The following is an 18,377-nucleotide window of genomic DNA, read 5'->3' as shown; positions in this document are numbered from 1 at the left end:
TTATTGTATGCGCGCGCAAACCGCGGATGGTATCGGGGGGGCTAATGAGGGGTAGATGAGGAGAAGCGCCAGTCCTTGCAGAGAAGAAATGCAAGATTGATCAACTACAGGTAGATCCACCACTGGATAAATAGGTCGACAGGTCAGACTCGAAGTTGGCGTGGGGGATCAGAGAGACGAGTATCATGCTGCTCGTCCCACCTCTCTCAATATTACCAGGGGGCAGCTGTTCCTGCGCTATCCAAAAAGCGGGCCCTTGCAAACAGCACATCATGACTGACTGGGTCATCGAGGTCTGGACGCCCTCCGCGATGTGTAAGCTCAGGGCGATTTGTCCCACCGCAGACCGGAAATTACCGTTGAGGCCGGCCATGCACGTCAATCAGACCATACTGGGCAGGGTACACCATTCCGGTGGGATGGCTTGGGAACCCACCATCCGGGTTACTTTCCAAGGAACAACCAGGTGTCACGGCGATCCAATGGATGAAGCACCGCCGGCCAGTGACGCATGCGGAAAAGAGGTCCAACCGCCGAGGCCAGAAGGAAGCGCCGACACGAACATGACGTTAAGTTTGCACTGATTGCATTGGTTTGCATGACTTAGCTTGGGGCGGGGATTACCATGTTGGGTATTGTTTGTTCCGTTTGGTTACCCCACCCTGGTTTGTCTGGTTTGGTTTGCTGCTGTTGCCTGTTTGAGGCAGTTTGTCATCACAAGGACACGGCAATTCCCAACCACCATCTTATCCTATACATCCATCAGGCTTGTCTGATTGGCATTGGACACATCCACCTGATTGATCCGTATTGCATGGAATATGCCTCAGTGGAGCTCGTATTGACCAGTGTCTGTGTCAGTCCTGTGCTGAACTACTGTCAGAAAAAACAATGAAGTTTTCATCAGCACTACGGCAGTAGTCTTGAAAGTTACTCAGCATTCCCGCGTGAGTCCGGCCAGTGACGGACCCGACCCTTTCAGGCACACTTAGTGTAGCTGCTTATCCGATAAGATTAGGGCTGATCAGTTGCTGAGACTAGATCAGCGGAGAGATTCCGCTGGATGAACAACAAATAACAAAAGATGTCTTGAATAATCCGATCAGGTGGAGTTATAGTAGCTGCCCAAGAGCATCATATATACGAGCATTGGTGTACTTCGGGGATATCTCCGTTGATCGCCGAAGACCTCAGCTTCTTTTCAATATATATCCAACACTATTAGCAAGTCTGGTGAAACAATTCATAATGGAATATTTGTCAAATGTCTTCTCAGTAGTGAAATACCGTAAACTAGTAGTGTGTATGCAGCTCTCCTTAGAACCATTATGGAATATAAATACCGCTTCAAACCCAGGATCACCCAGAATCCTGTGTTTTGAAATTCAGTGAGTTGGATACCAATTCTAATATGCTGCAAAATGTCACCAAACAGGCGCAATTACTCGCATATGCGAGACGCCGCATTGAATATCAGAGCAGACAGCGACGACGAGTACGAGCATTCAGATATGGCCGCCAGCGGGGACGAGGCATTGCAGATCCTTATGGAAGCAAATTACAACGATGGCGCTTCGTATGATCAAAGCTCCACGGATGAATTTGCAAATGATGACGGGGACCATTTATGGCAAGTCCAGGCTGATCTTTTGTCCAGCAGGGATGAAAGCGGTTGTACAGATGAGCGAGAACATGCCTCATGGCAATCTCAATCCACTGATCCTGACACCCAGTGCCAACAATTTGATTACCCACCACCACCACCACCACCCCCACCTCCCCAGTTACAACATCCAACCAGGTACTCGCTTGAAAAAAGGAAACCCAAGACGGCAACCGAAGACAAGCCAGATGATATCATATCCTACTGTAATATGGTCGTTGACATGAGCAATATGAAGACTGCTCTTCGCAACGTAAAGGACTACCTCGATAAGGGCCAAACCCGCGAGGCCGAAGTCGAGGCCCAGAAAGCTCGGGACTTGGCAGAAAAGTATGGTGAGAGACCAGTGATCGCACGGTGCAGATACTGGCAGGCTCGGGTGAAGTTTGCTCAAGGAAACTATGAAAAGGCGTATCGACTGTTTCGCAAATGCCAGTTATGGATCACAAAGCAACCTGAGGCGAGAACAATGGCATTTTACCTGCCACTGTGTCAGCCGGGATTGAGCGACCAAGATCGACAGCGCATGTTGCAGGACGCTCACAGACCCGCAATGCAACTGCAGAAGATACCAACGGTTAGTGAAGTGCCAGACAACCGAGACTCGAAACGAAGATGGAATGATAGCCTTCACTTGTTGTCGCAAGACAATATCCCACAATCCACGCATCGGCAGAACGTAGCCCGCCCCAAGTCACTTCTCGAGAGGCAACCTGAAGATTCCAGTGGACTCAAACTTGGTGGCAAGCAAAAGTTATTCACTTTCGAGATGCACCCCAAAGGCATGGCACCCAGATTCCGGCCGACAGATATTTTCGCAGAACAGCCTTATGAAGTTATTGTGCCACAAGAACAATGGGAGGATTTCATTGACTATCACAGGGACCAGAGCGTCACGTTGAGTTATCTGGAGAGGGAGAGACGACGGTACCAAACCGTCGTCCAAGAGAGGTATAATCAGCGCTAACCCGCTGCATGCTGGTCTGCCTTTTTGGCGAAGACATAGCCAGTTCGGTGAAGAAGTGGGGTATTGTTGGAGTAATGGTCTTTGACATTATATATAGCGATTCCTTCATGACGCTCTCCTTACCCGCCGACTAGCGAGTGTCAAATGCACGTCTTTCTTTCTCCCCTTCCTACCTTTTCTACGGATCAAGAATCTAGTCTTTCGAATCAGTCAAGGTCATGAAAATCGTCATAGCATTGCGAGTCATAGATACGCTTCAAGCACCCAATGGCTACCACAAAGCCAAGTCAGCCAGATTTAAACCCCAGGCCCAACTTGCAGCACCCATAGCCCCAACACTCATTGCAAAGGCCATCAGAAGATTCACGGCATTGTTATCCAAGAGGTCCCGTCCACTCTCTACCCTCCGGCTTTCGTGTCCCGATTCAATTTCTCCTGCGGACGTCCCCGTCGACGTTCCAGTAGCCCTGGTTCCTTTCAGAGTGGCAGTGTTAGCGACTGCCTCTGTGGCGTGTACCTGCGCACTCGAGCTTGATCCGGCAGGCTTCAGACCGGTGGTATCAGCTGGGACGCCGGGCTTAGTAGAAGAGGGATGAACAAGGACCTGCATGACAATATCAGCACTATCCTCTTCCTAACAATCCGGTAGATGTTAATCATGTGCTGACCTTCTGGCCACCGGCTCCTTCGATGACCTTTCCTGTTCTCTTGTCCACCACGCTGGCCTGGAGCAATCCACCCAAGACACTATCCAGCACACTGCCCAAACCTCCCCACATTGTCACAGCCAGAATCCACTGAGCCCGGCTCTTGAGTGTCGAGAGAGTATCGCCTTCGGAGCAGAAAGGTAGAATAGCAGCGGATGACACGGCAATTGTAAATGCACCCAGCACTCCTGCTAGGAGTCCGGTGCCCGTTACACCGCCATTGGTACCGGGGGGGACAACGCGGAACGTGGGAGAGGTGATCAGGCGGGGTTTGGACTTGGACAGAATACCAAGCTCGGAGGAGTATGTATCAGCGGCGACAGCGGCGTAGTTCCTACAACGATGACCTGTCAGCAAGCGCATAACAAAGGGTAAGGAATAGAGGTAAGTCTTACGCGACTATTCCCACGACCAACAGATCCGCCACATCATGACCATTCGAAAAGCACTGTGTTGCGCTCGCAGGCTTCCCTGCCAGAACATATGTATGTAGGAGAGCAAGCACTGTCGCGACAACAGAGTTCGCCAGGACTTGGATGTGGGTACGTTGACCCTCGCCGCCCTCGGAGCCGGTCGCGGAGAGCGTCAAACGAGCTTTGACATCGTGTTTAACCTGGCAAGTGTGCGATTAGCAATTACAAACCGCGGATCGACGATGTTGGAGAGGATATATACCTTGGTAACTTTGGTGCCCCCAAAGTAGAATACTCCTAATAAGACAAAAGGAGCGGACCATGGATGAAGAGCATGGGCGCTGGCCGTCAGCGCAGCCGCAATGAGGCCGGGGGTGGTCAGCGACTTTCGCGACCAAGCACGATGAACGAGCACTATCACCGCTGGGATACCGATGTATGGTTTCATGGTGAAAACAGGTAGCGACACCAGGGAAAGGCAGGGTAAGTTTTGAGAGAGGAAGAGATCGGGGAAAAGAAGAGCTTCGCGTTATCTTAGCTTGACCTTTTAGCGCGGGTAGCTCCGATGGGCCAGGTGACCATCCGCGGTTGGTGTTTGTGATCGGCAAACACAGAGCAGCATGACTCTATGCAGATGGATGGAGCAAAAGGCAAATCCAAGAGTATATAATTCTTCTTCAATGGCATCTTCATTTTTGCCCTTGTGCTGTGTACATTGGTCTTCATTTTCGTGACAGTGGAGCCCAGGCTAGATGGATTGATTCTCGAGTTGATTTACCCCACAAATATACCACCATCCCTAGATTAGCTCATCAGCTCATTAGCTCTTTATGAATGGAATGTTCACTAGATTTAAACTGAAGCTGAGCTCCTGTCATACTTACTTTAGCAGTAAGCTTGCTCGATGGAGGCGTCAGGACTGTGGAAGCATTGCTCAACCATGGCTTCTGCCTGACATGTGCGTAGCTGCAAGCGCCGACCCCGCCTGGCCAGCTCCATCCCCTTCACTTCACACTCCCAACAGCTTGTTCCCTTCTCACCACTCAGAGTATAACTACTAAGACATAGCCTTCTGCTTGATATTTCATCACCTTCATAGTCTAGCATTGAAATCACGATGGCAGTTATCTACGGATTGCCCACGGTGGCTTCCACAGTAGCAGCAGCGGTATGAGCAAGTCCACTGTTCTTGAACGCCAACTAACAAGTCATCGTCTCCAATAGTGTGCGATAATTGCTATCATTCTTGGAGCGTAAGTCACCTTCTCACACTTGATACAGCGGTGTGGCGTCGAGAACCAAGCTTAATCATCTCTTCAGGCTGTCCTGGTCTCGTACAGCTTCACTTTACCTTCCCCTTCCTGAATGGGTTCCAGCCATCGCCACCATCTTCCCTCCTCTTACAGCACTGGCTCTGTACCTTGCCAGTCGACTCGCCCAGCCTGCAGATGACCGCCAGTCGTCTAGCCCTTGGCGAAGACTCCTTCCCGTCATGAACCACCTCCAATCTATCATAACCACAATCATTGCCACCGTGGCCCTCGCCTACTTGTACCCAGAGAGCATCACAACCTGTCGACTGGAACAGGAATGGCAGTCATACTTCCGCGCGAAAGACGCTCAACCTATTCGCGCTATTCAGGACGAATTTCGCTGTTGTGGATTCCGGAGTATCCATGACCGAGCGTGGCCGTTCAAGGACAAAACCACCGGAGATGATGCATGTGAGGTGCAGTTTAATTACGGGACAAGCTGTCTGGTCCCGTGGAGACAGCAGCAGCAGAGTGCTTCATGGATGGTTTTTGTAGCAGCTGTTTTGACTTTGCTCATGAAGGTTCGTGTATGCGCTTCGTTACTGTTAATGATTTACTAAGGAAAACTACAGGTTGCGTTATACCAGGCCATGCGTCAGAGACCGAGCTGGATGACAATGCAGTTTGGAAGACAGGCACGCAGCCAGCAGTATATTACGCCCGCTGCGCTGGAGGATGAAGACGCCAATGACGACGCGGAGGGGGGGCGGCGGGGAGCGTTCCTGCCTCGTGCGGGTCCAAGGCTTGACAATGAGTGGAATGATCGGTAGATCGCTCTTCTGATGGCTGACTGGCTCGTGATTGCAATCTATTCAAAGGTCGTTTGCAAGGGTTCAGTAATTTGTGCTGCGCGATAAGCTCCACGGGGATTTGTAGCATCTGTTTAAGGATATTTCATATGTGTTTCCGCAATACTCTCGAGACTGATAAGACTTGGATAGCTCTAATTTAGACCTTTGTGCGCCATTCATTTCCAGCGATAAAGCTACCATTCAGGCTATCGGTGCCCTCGCTTGGGACGCTCCACTGCCCATCGGCTCGGCCCGAAACCTCACTCTTAACCATTCTACCGAGCGTCAGAGTTGGAGATGTTACGTGGTCAACCCCGCGATGGGCTCCAAAACCCTAGGCCTGAGGAAGTACTCACCGCGGTCTCGAACAGGTTGCCGCACATGTCGAACACGACGTATCAAATGCGATGAGACACCGGGACCAGCATGCAAGAACTGCACGTCGACAGGTCGTACGTGCGACCGATCCCCGGTATTCCAGCTCCCTGTAAAAACGCGCCTCCGACACGCTAGTCTTCTGCACACGCACATTTCCACTAATGTGCCCGGTATGACAACCGACGAACGCCGCTGTCTCGCCTTATTTCAAACATATACGATGCCCATGCTGATCGGGGTATGTGACTCGGAACTCTGGCAACGCCTCGTGCTACAGATGAGTCAGACGGAGCCGGCGGTTGGACACGCTGTTGCAGCGTTGGGGGCATTCCACGAAACTACAACTGGAAGTGTTACCGGAACAGAAGTAGTAGGTGGCAATAACGATTATCGGCTCTTTGCACTTGAGCAATACGGGCGGGCGATTGCGGTTCTTCGTCGCCGTCTTGCATCCGGGTCCGGGGATCCCCAGCTACGGGTTACGGCGCTGGTGTGTTGTGTGATCTTTGTGGTTATAGAGTTCTTGCAAGATAACTACAGGGAGGTGTTGGTGCATCTGAAAAATGGGACGTACATTCTTATGAATCAGACTGGTCCGAGAGCAAGGGAAGCAATGTTCAAAGCCATCTCCGCTGGTACGAATGACGGTAGCAAGCCAGAAGAGGACGCGGTGTTCATGCAGATGTTTGCACAATTGGCAGTCCAGGCAGCGCACTTTAACAATGATTCCGTGATGAGGTTGCAACCATCGGATACGCATCTCTCCAGCGTGCAGTACGATAAATTAGAAATACGCAGTCTGAGGGAAGCAAAGGAAAGGTTGGACCCGTTGATCGATAGCATGGTGCGCTTCTGGACGCGCTGCGAAACAGAACTTCGTCTTCGAGATCGCTCTGCAGACCATCGTCCTCTCTACGTGGAGCAACAACAGCAATACAGTAACATGCAACGCCATATCAACGCCTTTGAGACATACGTCGCCCAGGCCCAATACTTTACACCCAAAGAGGTTCGGGCTATTGATACGATCCGCGTCAGTCACATCGTCATGAGTACCTACATAGCCACCTTTTTGGATCTCTCCGAAACCATCTACGACCGATACTTAGCAGGATGGTCGCGAGCCGTGACCCTAGCAGAGCAGATCGTCGCCAGCCTTCAGGCGGAATACGCCCACAAGCAACAGCCACTCCCCAACGTCATCTCCGATATCGGTGTCTTCGTCCCACTGTTTTCGGTAGGAATCAAGTGCCGCAATGTGGGTATCCGAGAGCGTGTGCTGAAACTGTTCCGCGCATGGCCTCATCGCGAAGGACTACATGATTCGATGTCATACTTATATATGGTCCGGGAAATAGCGAAGATGGAAAGGGAGGCAGCCGATGCTGATGGGTATGTACCGGAGAAGGCGAGAGTGCGAACAATGATGTTCGAGAGGGCGGGAGATGGAAAGCATGCGGTGCTACATTACGCGTTATCGGATCCAGAGGCGAGGGCATTGGTGATGCGGAAAAGGGTGATTTTGATGGATGAAGTGATGTAGTTCTTACTAACTGTATGATAGATCAATAGCTTTGTATTCGCATTTTGAAAACACAGGGTTCCTTAATGGAAACTATTCGTTGAGACACCCACTGACCACTGTACCTAGACAACCACAAGACCCTTTGTCGCCTCTGCTACCTACATGAGTGCTCCTCATCTTTATCCTCAGCGAAGTCGGGGCATTGGTTCTACTACTCCACTCTCAGTGACGAGAGTCAGATAATGCAGGCTTCCTTGGTGACATAGTGTATTATTCTCTAAACTACCAGCTAAGATGGCCTAGCGAATACCATAGGTGCATATCCCAGCGATGTCATGGACAATGCCCAAGGATCCATCCAGGCCTATTGAATGAACCACCAGAAATTCCAGAATCCAAAGAAATGACCAATCCACATACACAGCCTCTCCAGGCATTGATCGCAATAGTGAATCCCTATAGTAATGCAGTTTAACATATCTAGAGTAATAAGTAAGTTAATACCATCTAACCAGGCAACAATTACTTATTATGGATCATCACCCAGGGGCAAACTCTCAGCATCCAGTCGATGCATCACTGAAAACAAATCCTTCCAACGCAATGACATGTGGTATCCTCTCGTGGGATACTTAAAAGAACAAGCTGACGTATATAAATCAACCTCGCAGGTCCAAAGACGGCACTCTTCGTAGGAAGAACCAAGCCGCAGTCGACCGATTAGCCGTTCGAACTCCAGAACCAGCGGGCCCCCATGGGGCGACGGCAGCGACAGCGCCATATCAACAGCATAGTCGAGATGAACTGCGACATGAACTCTACTATCTCATCATCGGCAGCCCGTGCCTTGTAACTGCACCACCACAGCTATGGGATGTATTTTTCGATGGTCAGGGTTTTCTTTCTGCACTTGGTATGCTGATGGCATACTCGGGACCGTGTGTCGCACCACATACGCCATTTGGGACGCACTCAATTTTTCTATAGACCAGTTACCTCAGGGGTCACTAGTAAGAAAGAAGACGGCCTGGTCTGGCACAGGGCCATTAACAAACGTATGCTCATAGCATCAGGATCTGGAATGCCAGGTATGAATGAAAAGAGTCTGTCAGATAGGATCTTGTCTCAGACTTATGCCCTTTTTAGTATCTTCAGTCAAACCCACAACTTATACGATTCAGTATTCGTCGCTGGCATCCGGTAAATGGCTATCAAGCAAAGTGTCGGGGGTGGATAGGACATACTGGTTCACTAAACAAAACAACTAGGACCTTGCCCCCTGAGTTGCCGATCTACCAATCCACATTTTCTCTCAATTGAGGGAGTGACTCAGATAATCCACACTCTATTGCCCAATGCAGCCAGTCTAGCTCGGCGCTAGGTCTCAGGATTCCAATTTCGTGGACAGATCCAGCATCTATCCGGTGAGAAGTTAACCATCTGCCTTGATGGCAATAACTTTGAGGTGCTTATATTTGGATGGTGTTGCAAAGGTAACACGCGCATCCTGTTTGACGGAGACGATCGGCTTTACAATTGCCTACTGCCACTTGATTGCTCTGGCGAGTATTGCACACCACCACCGGATCATCCAGGGCCTCGAATGGGATGGCGCGGGGTTCCAACTCGGCGGGAAGTGTCCTCCAGGCGCGCCCTTCCCTGTCTCACGGACGGGTGATGCTGATAGTATAGGCTCCGGAGGGGTGTGAAACTGATGCTGTCGGTAACGACTGCCGACCACGCGGAATCCGGGCTGAGATTCTCCGTATCGAAGAACACTTTGAGGGTATTATCCGGCTGCAGGCGCATCCCCTTGCTATTGGGCAGACGGACAAAACCAATGAGCAGCAGCAAACCCAGCCTAGGAACAGTGACTATGGCCAGCTCGCTGGTCCTATGTTCCATGTCTAACGCCCAGTCGAGGCCAATACCAACGGCATGAAACTAGAGCGTCAGGTTTGCTACGAGTAGTTGTGGATTCGACATATAATATGAGTTTGATCCTGCTCCTGCTCCATGAACATATTGTAAGTATATACGCGGCCAGGATCCCAGGTCAGACTAAGTTGCTAAAGCCCTGTCTCTGTGTTATCTTTCCTAATCTTGTATGGTGCTGCGCGAGGCCGGGAAGAGGAAGGCAGGTATCTTCAGCAAGTGATGTATCTTCTGCAGAACAGATAATCTTTTTCACTGATTAATCGGGCTGCTGCCCTGTCCAGGGTGGGGGAGTCCTGGCAACACAGCCGGAGCTCTCGCGGACAGGCCGGTAAACCAACCTGCCGCAGGCAGATCCACGAATTATGCCGAAGCCCACTCCGCGATCCCGACCTGCTGCGGGACAGGAACATCCCACTGGTCCTTGTGTGTACCCTCAGGAGAACCGGACCCTTAGTAGCTGGGGCGGCCAAAACATTCGCGAATGTAACCGTCTCGCCCTTGTAGATGACGGGGGCGCGAGGAGACAAGAGACAACCCCGCGATATCAGCAGCGACGGCGGCTTGGCGACGGGGGAGACGCGCTCCATGAACCACCAGTGAGGAAGATGGAAGCCTGGTTTGATATGAAACTGTTGACTAATATCTCGTCATAGGATGTCTGGACTTGGATCTCCGGGTATAGGGGAAAGCCAGACTGTTGAATAGGATTCAGTCTCACACAGAGATGCCCTTGGTTGTATCTTCCACCACACCAATAAACCCCAAAAGGTCAGTATTGATCGCTGTCATCTGGTTAATAACTACCAAGCAAGCCGTCAAATGCGGTAACGACTCTGATGGTCCCGTCTCTATTGCCCAGTGGGGCCAATTGATATCGCTTGGACTCGATAGCCCGTTTTTGTAAGCGGAGTCACCCTGCTTTCTCGACTCCGAGAACAGCACCGCTGCTTCGAAATTGCAGTTCGTAACAATTCCCGCTTATCAGGGTAGATGTGCATATTCCCAGACGACACACGGTCTCATTAATTGTGATTGCGGGACTGTTTCAAGGGCCAGAATGGGGGCTTTTATTAGTAGTACTTCAATATCGGGGAAGTATGTGATTCGGATGGGCTTTTGCAGACGGGAGCGGAGTTTCCCCAGGAAGCGGCATGAAGCCAAGTTGGCATCTTGGTAAGAAAGGGATTGGCTTGTGTAGTTGTTGTCGATTTGCTGGACGAACGGGCCCATAGGAAGATAAGATATGTTTTCATACTTGGAGTCCTCGATATTCATGGTAGGGTATGGAGTCCTTAGGGCTAGGAACAGCGAAGGTCGTAGGATGGAGATATATAGCATATCATCGTTTGAGTTCGTCTTCGGAGCTATTGAAGTTATGATGTAATGACGATGGTCCGGGCACTCTCAATTCCACCTGCGAATATCGAGTGCTTGCGGGTCAGCTTGTCTTTAATAAAATCTGCGCCTTGTCGGCGGCCGTCTCTGTAATATAGCAGGATATTGAAACTGTCTGAGATGGAGCTGATCTCGTCCAAGTTGGCTTCCTGTGCGGTCAGTCTACACTGACGGATTCTTGTATTCCGCTTAAGCCCCTCCCAGGGTACAAACTAGCTTAGTTGGCGCGTACCCTGACCTCCGGTGTCAAGTCCTCATCTTTGCAGAATTCTTGGCCCACGGTCAAGATTAGGTAGAGGGTCTAGAACTATGTCTTGCGCGTCGAGCACGCGGTGGAGGAGCACTTGGCCTTGGATTATAGCGATTATCAAGGACGATCATGATATGTGGAATCGGAAACATTGATTCTTATCTGGGATATATCTGCGACACTATGCCTGCATGCCAATCGAAAATCGCCACTAAGTCCAGTGTGTTCCCCAGCATACCCGTCGGGGTCTATACCTATTAGCGTTCTTCATATTCCATAGGGTGCACGCCATGTGGTCTCTTTCTTGCCAGTCTCTCTTATCAATATGTCGCTGGCTATAGCGTTTCTTTTTATGGCTTTCGCTCTTGATCGTAGCTTCTGGGTTTCATTCTCACGGGAGATATGAAGTGAGGTATGAAGTGAGAAATGGGGTGAGAACCTCCTGTAGTTAGTAATCTAACGAAGGGATTGAGCTATGTCATCTCTGTAGTCGGCCACATGGCCCACCCGGCGACGTAAGGACAGGACATGATAACTATCCCCAACTGTGGTTGGTGTATTCCATAGTAGGTGGTGTCAACCCGCTATCTAGCTAATTTCACCTTTCTTCAAGAAGATTTACAGCACCTTTTCCAATCCTCGAGGGCTATGGATACTCGCATCCTGCACTCCGGGGCTGTATGCTTGATCCCAAGTCGGATGTTTTCATTCCAGTCTGTAAGCTCGAGTTCTGGAACTGGCTTTGCTTGCTATGATGAGGATGATTTGGTTAAATAGTATAAAGTTCGCTGATGCCGCCGCGTATGAAGGATGAAAGATGATAGATGAAAGACAACAGTTTCGATATATTCGTTTAGCTTATGCCTATCATAAACTCAAGGCTATATCTAAATATAGAAGGTAGGGGCTCTTCAAGATCTGTAGGGCATGACGAGGAGGAAGATGAAGAAGAGAAGGAGGAAGACGGGTTGCAGCCGAAGCTTTTATAGATAGTAGAGAGACGGAGTTAATGAGAGGATAGTGCTGGGTTACTTCACAGGCTCATTCCCTAAATCTATATTATATTCCCTTTAGATGGTATGCTTCATTGAGGTATCTCCTATACTGATGGATGAGATGCCCCCTAAATTGAATTGATTAGATGCAATTGACCAAGGAGCCGTGAATGGGTCTATTGACTCGGGGCGACTGCAACAATGGTGATTAAATCCTTACTATCATACCTGGTAATCACTCACGGGATCCCACGAAGAACAATCCCGCCAATCTCAACCAAATCCTTAGTTTCCTAGAAAGAGTCAGTGTGGACTGTTATACATCCGTGGCTGTCAACACTACCGGGTAAAAAAGTCAAGTTTTCATAGGATTGCCCAGAACACACATTTATATGTTTACTGCATGCTCCTAATAAGAAAGGGCACCACTCCACCAATCTAGTAAGGATAAAAGCACCATAAACACCATGATAATCAATATCATACACTCCTATCTACAGATGAAACCCCCCCATCTCATTAACCTCACAAAACCTCCACAACCCCGCCTGCACCGCAGCCTCCCTAACACCCCCCCATTCCTCCTCCCTAACAGCGCGATTAATCTCTTTATACCTGACCTCCCCATCCTCCTCCTCTCCACTCCTCCCTCTCTTCCTCCTCCCCACATACGCATCCGGCCTATACTGCTCCATAACATGCACATACAAATCCCTGGACACATTCTCCGCCAGCCATCTCACAATCTCCCTCCCCTCATCCTCCAACCCCGGCATCACCAAATGTCTCAACAACACTCCCTTCTTCGCAATGCCATCAGAGGTAAAACTCAAATCCCCTACCTGCCGATGCATCTCCTTGATACTCTCCTTCGCTGTTTCGACATACTCCTCTGCTTTGAGTAATCGCTTCGCGGTACTCCCCTTCCAGACTTTAAAGTCAGGGAGGTATATATCCACCAACCCATCCAGCAGATGTAATGAGTCGAGGGAGTCGAAGCTGGATGTGTTATAGACGATAGGAATCTTTAATCCCATATCCCTCGCGTCTAGAATCGAAAGCACCACTTGCGGGACGACGTGCTCTGGCGTGACGAGGTTAATATTATGCACGTTCCCCACCGTCTGGAGTTTCATATACCACTCCGCTAGCTCGGTGGGCGTGAGATCATGACCTGCTTTCTTGTGCGCTATATCCTGTCCACAACTGTCAACCCACTACAATTATCTAAACCCAGGGTTGGGGGTTGGGGGCATACGTACATGGTTCTGACAAAACACACACCGCATATTACACCCGGAGAAAAACACGCTGCCGGAGCCATGAAACCCCTGGATGCAGGGTTCCTCGCCGCGATGCGGGGCGATGGTATTCACTTTTGCGGTTTCGGCGCCGATCATGCACATGCCCGTTTCATGGTATCGGTTGACGCCGCAGCGACGCGGGCAGAGATTGCAGTTTTGGAGGTGGGCGTAGGCGAGGGAGCGCTTTTTGGAGGCGTCGATGGACGAGAGGAGTTGGTAGCGCGGGATGTAGTCGTCCAGGAGGTAGGCGGGGGGGATGCCGAGGTGGCGTTTTGATGTATACAGATATAATATGGGGTTTAAAGGAGGGGGTTTGGAGCGGAGGAGGGGGGAGGTGCGGAGGGAGTGTAGTAGGGAGGGCATTTTGGGGATTATACTATTGTCATTACGAGTGTTGAATTGATGGATTGGTTATATGAAGAAGGTTTTGGTGTTTCGATGGAGGATGGAATGCGAATGCTTATCGACAGCTTATCTCAGCCATGGCGTCATACCTCGGCTGTTGCACAACAAATGAAAATAAAGCAATTAGATTGACCAGGTATCAAAGTATCATGTCCAAAGATCACGCATAGTAGTGTACATGCCACAAATATCCACATATATCACCAAAGTATATGTACGAATCCATATCAACACGAAGTAAGCATATTTCCATTCGCCATGCCACCCCTCTTGACAATGAAGCCAGCATAAGCCCGGAGTGAAATAGCAAATCCAAAAGTAGTATCAAATCAGAATGTAAGAAGCCATTGACCGGTCAATGCACCGCCATAAATCGCATCTCATCGTCAGCCGTGTTACTGCAAAACTACAGTGCCAGCCCACTGCCATCGCCGCTCCAGCGGTATAGCGCAAGCACTTCGCGTCGGCGCTGCTGCTGCTCCCCAAAGTCCTCTGGGATGCGTCCTCGAACCTGTGCCAGCGCCGATCGCATGACCTTGCGGAATGTCCTCTACATTGTGTTAGCTATTATTACCAAGCTAGGGAGCGAAATAAGAAAACCTACCTGGTACTCCGTGTTCAAGGTCACGACGCACGCTTCATGCGCCCGCACGATCGTCTCGCATGCCCGCACGACACTGGGACTGGCATCGCCCTGCAACTTGTCCGCCGCCAGTAACAGCAAGAAACTGCCCTGTAGTAGGTAAATCCCGAAGAAGAACGGCATGAAGCTGAGATCCGGGTCGTACTCCAAGATTTCTGCCGCTGCTTCTGCGGCACCGACCGCATGGCTCATGGCCGAGACAAACGACTCCGAGGAGATCCACAGATCATGGTCTTCCAACAGATTCACCGGATCCCATTTTCCCGCGAGCAAAATATGCAGGACATGCATGATATGCGTCCCATAGGCGACGACCATCCTCGTGTGGACGATGGACTCGCTCACCCGCGATCCCACGGTGCTGCTGGAGCGCCCCGAAGGACTCGTGTGATCCAAGTGAGCACCTTCGACGACAGGTTCGTTATCCGTAGCCCCCAGAGTCAAGTTGCTGGTGTAGCGGGCCTCGAATTCCTTCAAGCTGCGCCCATACGTGTCCAGCTGCCGCGTAACGTCCAGTACCTGACGCTCCCATTCCGGGCTATTGCGGAACGCCAGGCCAAAGCGCGGATGATTCTCAGCGTGGTGCAGATCGACGATCCCTCCAAGAATCGTCATCAGCGGTAGAAAGTATCCATACATGCTGTGACCCGTACACTCGACGGGCGGTCCGACCTGGCGGTAGGCAGCCGCTGCAAAGTCGCCGACCTGCCACAGATCATCGTTCATCGGCTGCAGCAGCCCGCCACATTCCTTGTCCAGCAGCGTGAGGGGCCGGTTGTAGCACAGCGCCAGGTGCCGATCGGTCGCATATAAGAGCCACCATAGGCGTCGACGCTCCTCACGCTCCTCTTCGGTGACATTAATGCCGGAGCTTCCCGATCCATGACCCAGTGACGTGATGAGGGTCGGAGGATGTCGTTTGTCCGCCTCGCCATCCCCATCTCGCTCTCCATCTTGCCGTGCGTGGGAAACATTGGGCGGCAGCTCACGGCCTAGCTTCAGCTCACGCGCTAGAGACCACGCCGCAGTCCACCAGCGCATGCTGGCCGCCTTGTACTCGCTGGCGGATACTACCGTCGCAAGATGCACATAAGTTGCTACATCATCCACGGCGCCGGTGGCGCTACTTTGCGCACCCAACTGATCCATGGAGACCCCAAAGCCGCCCAGAGCGACGCCATTAATGACCATATTCGCCGCATAGTTGGGCGACGCTTCTCCGGTAGCAGGACCATGGACCAACGGTCGGAGCAAACCAATGGTCAGTTCTAGCAGTTTCTGGCATACACGCCCCCGAGCCGAGGGCGGCGATGTCAGAAACGCAGCTTCACTCGTTTGTGCGGCTACCCAGAGCATACTCGCCAGGAGACCGGGGCTGCATATTCGGGGTTTTGTCGGGTGGAGGAAAGACTGCTTGCGGAAGATGTAGCCCACCACGTATGGGGACAAGGGAGACAGGTGGGACGAAGAAGAACTAGTGAAGTAAACATCCAAAAGGTCACACGCTAGCGACTGCGGAATAATGGAGGCGATGTGAGGCAGGACCGGCTGCAAAACAGGGTATCGTAAAGTGCTGGAAAACGGATGCAAGCTGAAAGAAGGAAAGTTGGCAGGAGATGGCGAGGGAAGAGGGAGCCATCCAGGCGACTGTCCTGGAGGCGAGAGACCAAGAAACGGTGCGGTTGGGTTTTCCGCTGAGCTTCCCAAGCGAAACTGGTTAGCTGGTGAGCCCGGCTCTTGCGGGTTCACTAAAGCGAAGGCGCTCGCGTTGTACCCGGAGCTTAGTCCTTGCGGTGGTAAGACGGACGGGGGTAGCGAACGCAGATCGGATATGGACATTGCCGGGCGACCGGAATCGTTCATCGTGTTGAAATGATTCAAATGCATCGCATCGATAGTCGTTCCTAGCGATGGTTGCGAATGCGACGGTGCCGTCTGAGACTCGTGCAGGCCGGATATCCCTGCAGTGCTTGCATGCTGCATATGCGATGGCTGCGAGCTCAGATGGTGGCTCTCAAAAGCCGAGTCGTATGTGCCGTTCACGTCTTGTCCTGGCCGGCTGTCTTCAGATGTTCGTTCGCCCATCAGCGACGCGTTGGCCTGCCCGGAATGACCATTCGACCCTTGGGTAGCCGCCGCAGCTGCCGCCGCCAGATCCTTCTTCGATGCTTTTCCACGCTTTTTGCGTTCTCGCGCATACTCGCAGGTCAGTCCGAATTCTGCAGAACAGGTCAGTCAAGCGTCCGCCTCATCGCCGGCATCGGAGAAAGAGCGAAAGCCTACCAATGCAATGAGCGCACGGATGCTGCCCGTCGCATTTCGTCCGGAGTTGGTTACACTGGTCACACGCACGGCTGATTCGGCGGCGAACCGGAGCTGAAGACGAGGTTTTGCGGATGGCAGAGCGAGCCTCCACGAGTGGATCTCTTTGCAGAGCGTCCCTAAAGCCCGAGCCAGTGCTCTGGTTCTTCTCATTATCAAAGGGTGGTTGATCCTTCGTATGCGACATGGAATTTCGCAAGGAAGTGGAGGGCGCGCCATCGCCGGCACCGCTTCCCGCAGCGTCTCGCGACAGCTGCAATTGTTCCAGGACGTACTGCGAGCCCTCGGCGAGCGTATCCAACCCGACAGTCTGAGACGGCGCCATGCCAGTCGAGTGCGATCCGGAAGAGAAAGGAGAGAAAGGACTGGTGAATTGAGGAATCGAGGGGGTTGACATCCTCACCGGGCGGAACAATCACCCCAGTGGGTCATGAAGACCCCGGTCGTTGGGGGGGGGAAAGGTGAGGTATTCAGACCGCTGGCGAATGGAAGGGCCGTAAGGCCCCAAGCGTGAAAGGGCACTACACTAGCGGGAAAGGAGATTAAGGCGACACTGGCGCAACAGATCCTAGACGAGGGCCAGGCGATTCAAGACCAGGAGGGCAGGAGGAAAAGATGATGAAGCAGAGGAGCGGTCGCAAGGAAACCACGGAACGATCAACTCCACGGCATTGCCGATTCAGTCTGCGGGGCAACTAAAACAGGGACTAAAAAACAGGGACCTAGAAGGCAGCAGAAGAGGAGAATGTCAGCCGGAGAAGCGACAAGGCCGACCATGAACTAAGGAGACTAGCAGCAACTAACCAGTTGGGGGGAAGTGGCTTTTTAGTGTCGGAGGGCAGGTCCGGGGAAGGTGAAGAACCCACGAGAAAGAGTGACTGGACTGACTAGCTTTCTTTTCTCTCTCACACACACCACAGACACCACGGTCGGGTCAGACCATCAGACAGTGAGAACAAGGATTGTAGTTGGTAGCAGACCCTCACGCATGCTGTCAAAGAGAAGCTGACGAGGGAGGAGGGGGAGGGGAAAAAAAAAAAGACACAGCCTGGCGAGGCAAAGAAAAAGAAGGATTGGGGATGCAGAATTGCAGGGGAAAAAGGCGGGGAAGCCAGACGGAGACCAACCAAGCCCGGGGCTCTCTCCGGATCGTCAGGTCAATGCCATCGTGGCCCATCATGCAATCCCACTCAGGGTGACCAGACACGGTGGACTATTTTCCTGCATGGTTTCATGGGCCATGCTGTCCTTGCGCCAATGACAAGGCGGATCGGATAGATGGGAGGAGGGGGAAGAGCGAGAAGCAAACAGCAGGCAAGCCAAAGCAAGCAGGCAGGCAATTCTCCTCCAGACTCTCGGCCCATGCAG

At 51.6% G+C, this 18,377-nt stretch overlaps 8 protein-coding genes across 8 annotated transcripts; 4 read left to right on the top strand and 4 right to left on the bottom strand.

Moving 5' to 3' along the window:
- Window positions 1-185: 185 nt before the first annotated feature.
- An15g05870 (uncharacterized protein) lies at window positions 186-804 on the top strand (the record flags this gene model as incomplete). The annotated part of the gene is made up of 2 exons (XM_059744733.1): window positions 186-568; window positions 708-804. The coding sequence occupies 2 exons, from the start codon at window positions 186-188 to the stop codon at window positions 802-804; spliced, it is 480 nt and encodes a 159-aa protein (XP_059602586.1).
- A 617-nt stretch (window positions 805-1,421) lies between these two features.
- An15g05860 (uncharacterized protein) lies at window positions 1,422-2,630 on the top strand (the record flags this gene model as incomplete). Its single annotated transcript, XM_059744732.1, has 1 exon — window positions 1,422-2,630. One exon carries the CDS (start codon window positions 1,422-1,424, stop codon window positions 2,628-2,630), a length of 1,209 nt encoding a protein of 402 aa, XP_059602585.1.
- Window positions 2,631-2,901: 271 nt separating this feature from the next.
- On the bottom strand, window positions 2,902-4,198 carry An15g05850 (uncharacterized protein; the record flags this gene model as incomplete). Its single annotated transcript, XM_059744731.1, has 4 exons — window positions 2,902-3,264; window positions 3,299-3,671; window positions 3,733-3,950; window positions 4,013-4,198. The coding sequence occupies 4 exons, from the start codon at window positions 4,196-4,198 to the stop codon at window positions 2,902-2,904; spliced, it is 1,140 nt and encodes a 379-aa protein (XP_059602584.1).
- Window positions 4,199-4,867: 669 nt separating this feature from the next.
- Window positions 4,868-7,923, top strand: An15g05840 (uncharacterized protein; the record flags this gene model as incomplete). Its single annotated transcript, XM_001397076.3, has 6 exons — window positions 4,868-4,918; window positions 4,975-5,003; window positions 5,071-5,584; window positions 5,636-5,829; window positions 6,005-7,624; window positions 7,797-7,923. The coding sequence occupies 6 exons, from the start codon at window positions 4,868-4,870 to the stop codon at window positions 7,921-7,923; spliced, it is 2,535 nt and encodes an 844-aa protein (XP_001397113.3).
- A 1,421-nt stretch (window positions 7,924-9,344) lies between these two features.
- An15g05830 (hypothetical protein) lies at window positions 9,345-10,970 on the bottom strand (the record flags this gene model as incomplete). Its single annotated transcript, XM_059744730.1, has 3 exons — window positions 9,345-9,701; window positions 10,034-10,331; window positions 10,711-10,970. 3 exons carry the CDS (start codon window positions 10,968-10,970, stop codon window positions 9,345-9,347), a joined length of 915 nt encoding a protein of 304 aa, XP_059602583.1.
- Window positions 10,971-12,829: 1,859 nt separating this feature from the next.
- Window positions 12,830-14,002, bottom strand: An15g05820 (uncharacterized protein; the record flags this gene model as incomplete). Its single annotated transcript, XM_059744729.1, has 3 exons — window positions 12,830-12,955; window positions 13,004-13,531; window positions 13,598-14,002. The coding sequence occupies 3 exons, from the start codon at window positions 14,000-14,002 to the stop codon at window positions 12,830-12,832; spliced, it is 1,059 nt and encodes a 352-aa protein (XP_059602582.1).
- Window positions 14,003-14,450: 448 nt separating this feature from the next.
- On the bottom strand, window positions 14,451-17,196 carry xlnR (xylanolytic transcriptional activator xlnR-Aspergillus niger; the record flags this gene model as incomplete). Its single annotated transcript, XM_001397073.3, has 3 exons — window positions 14,451-14,594; window positions 14,649-16,906; window positions 16,971-17,196. 3 exons carry the CDS (start codon window positions 17,194-17,196, stop codon window positions 14,451-14,453), a joined length of 2,628 nt encoding a protein of 875 aa, XP_001397110.3.
- Window positions 17,197-17,439: 243 nt separating this feature from the next.
- An15g05800 (uncharacterized protein) lies at window positions 17,440-18,287 on the top strand (the record flags this gene model as incomplete). Its single annotated transcript, XM_059744728.1, has 4 exons — window positions 17,440-17,519; window positions 17,608-17,756; window positions 17,852-17,980; window positions 18,103-18,287. The coding sequence occupies 4 exons, from the start codon at window positions 17,440-17,442 to the stop codon at window positions 18,285-18,287; spliced, it is 543 nt and encodes a 180-aa protein (XP_059602581.1).
- Between the last annotated feature and the right edge of the window lie 90 nt (window positions 18,288-18,377).

This window comes from Aspergillus niger (assembly GCF_000002855.4).
Source record: "Aspergillus niger supercontig An15".
NCBI classification, from domain to species: domain Eukaryota; kingdom Fungi; phylum Ascomycota; class Eurotiomycetes; order Eurotiales; family Aspergillaceae; genus Aspergillus; species Aspergillus niger.
The sequence above is the reverse complement of the archived record's forward strand: the minus strand, read 5'-3'. Positions and strand labels throughout refer to the sequence as shown.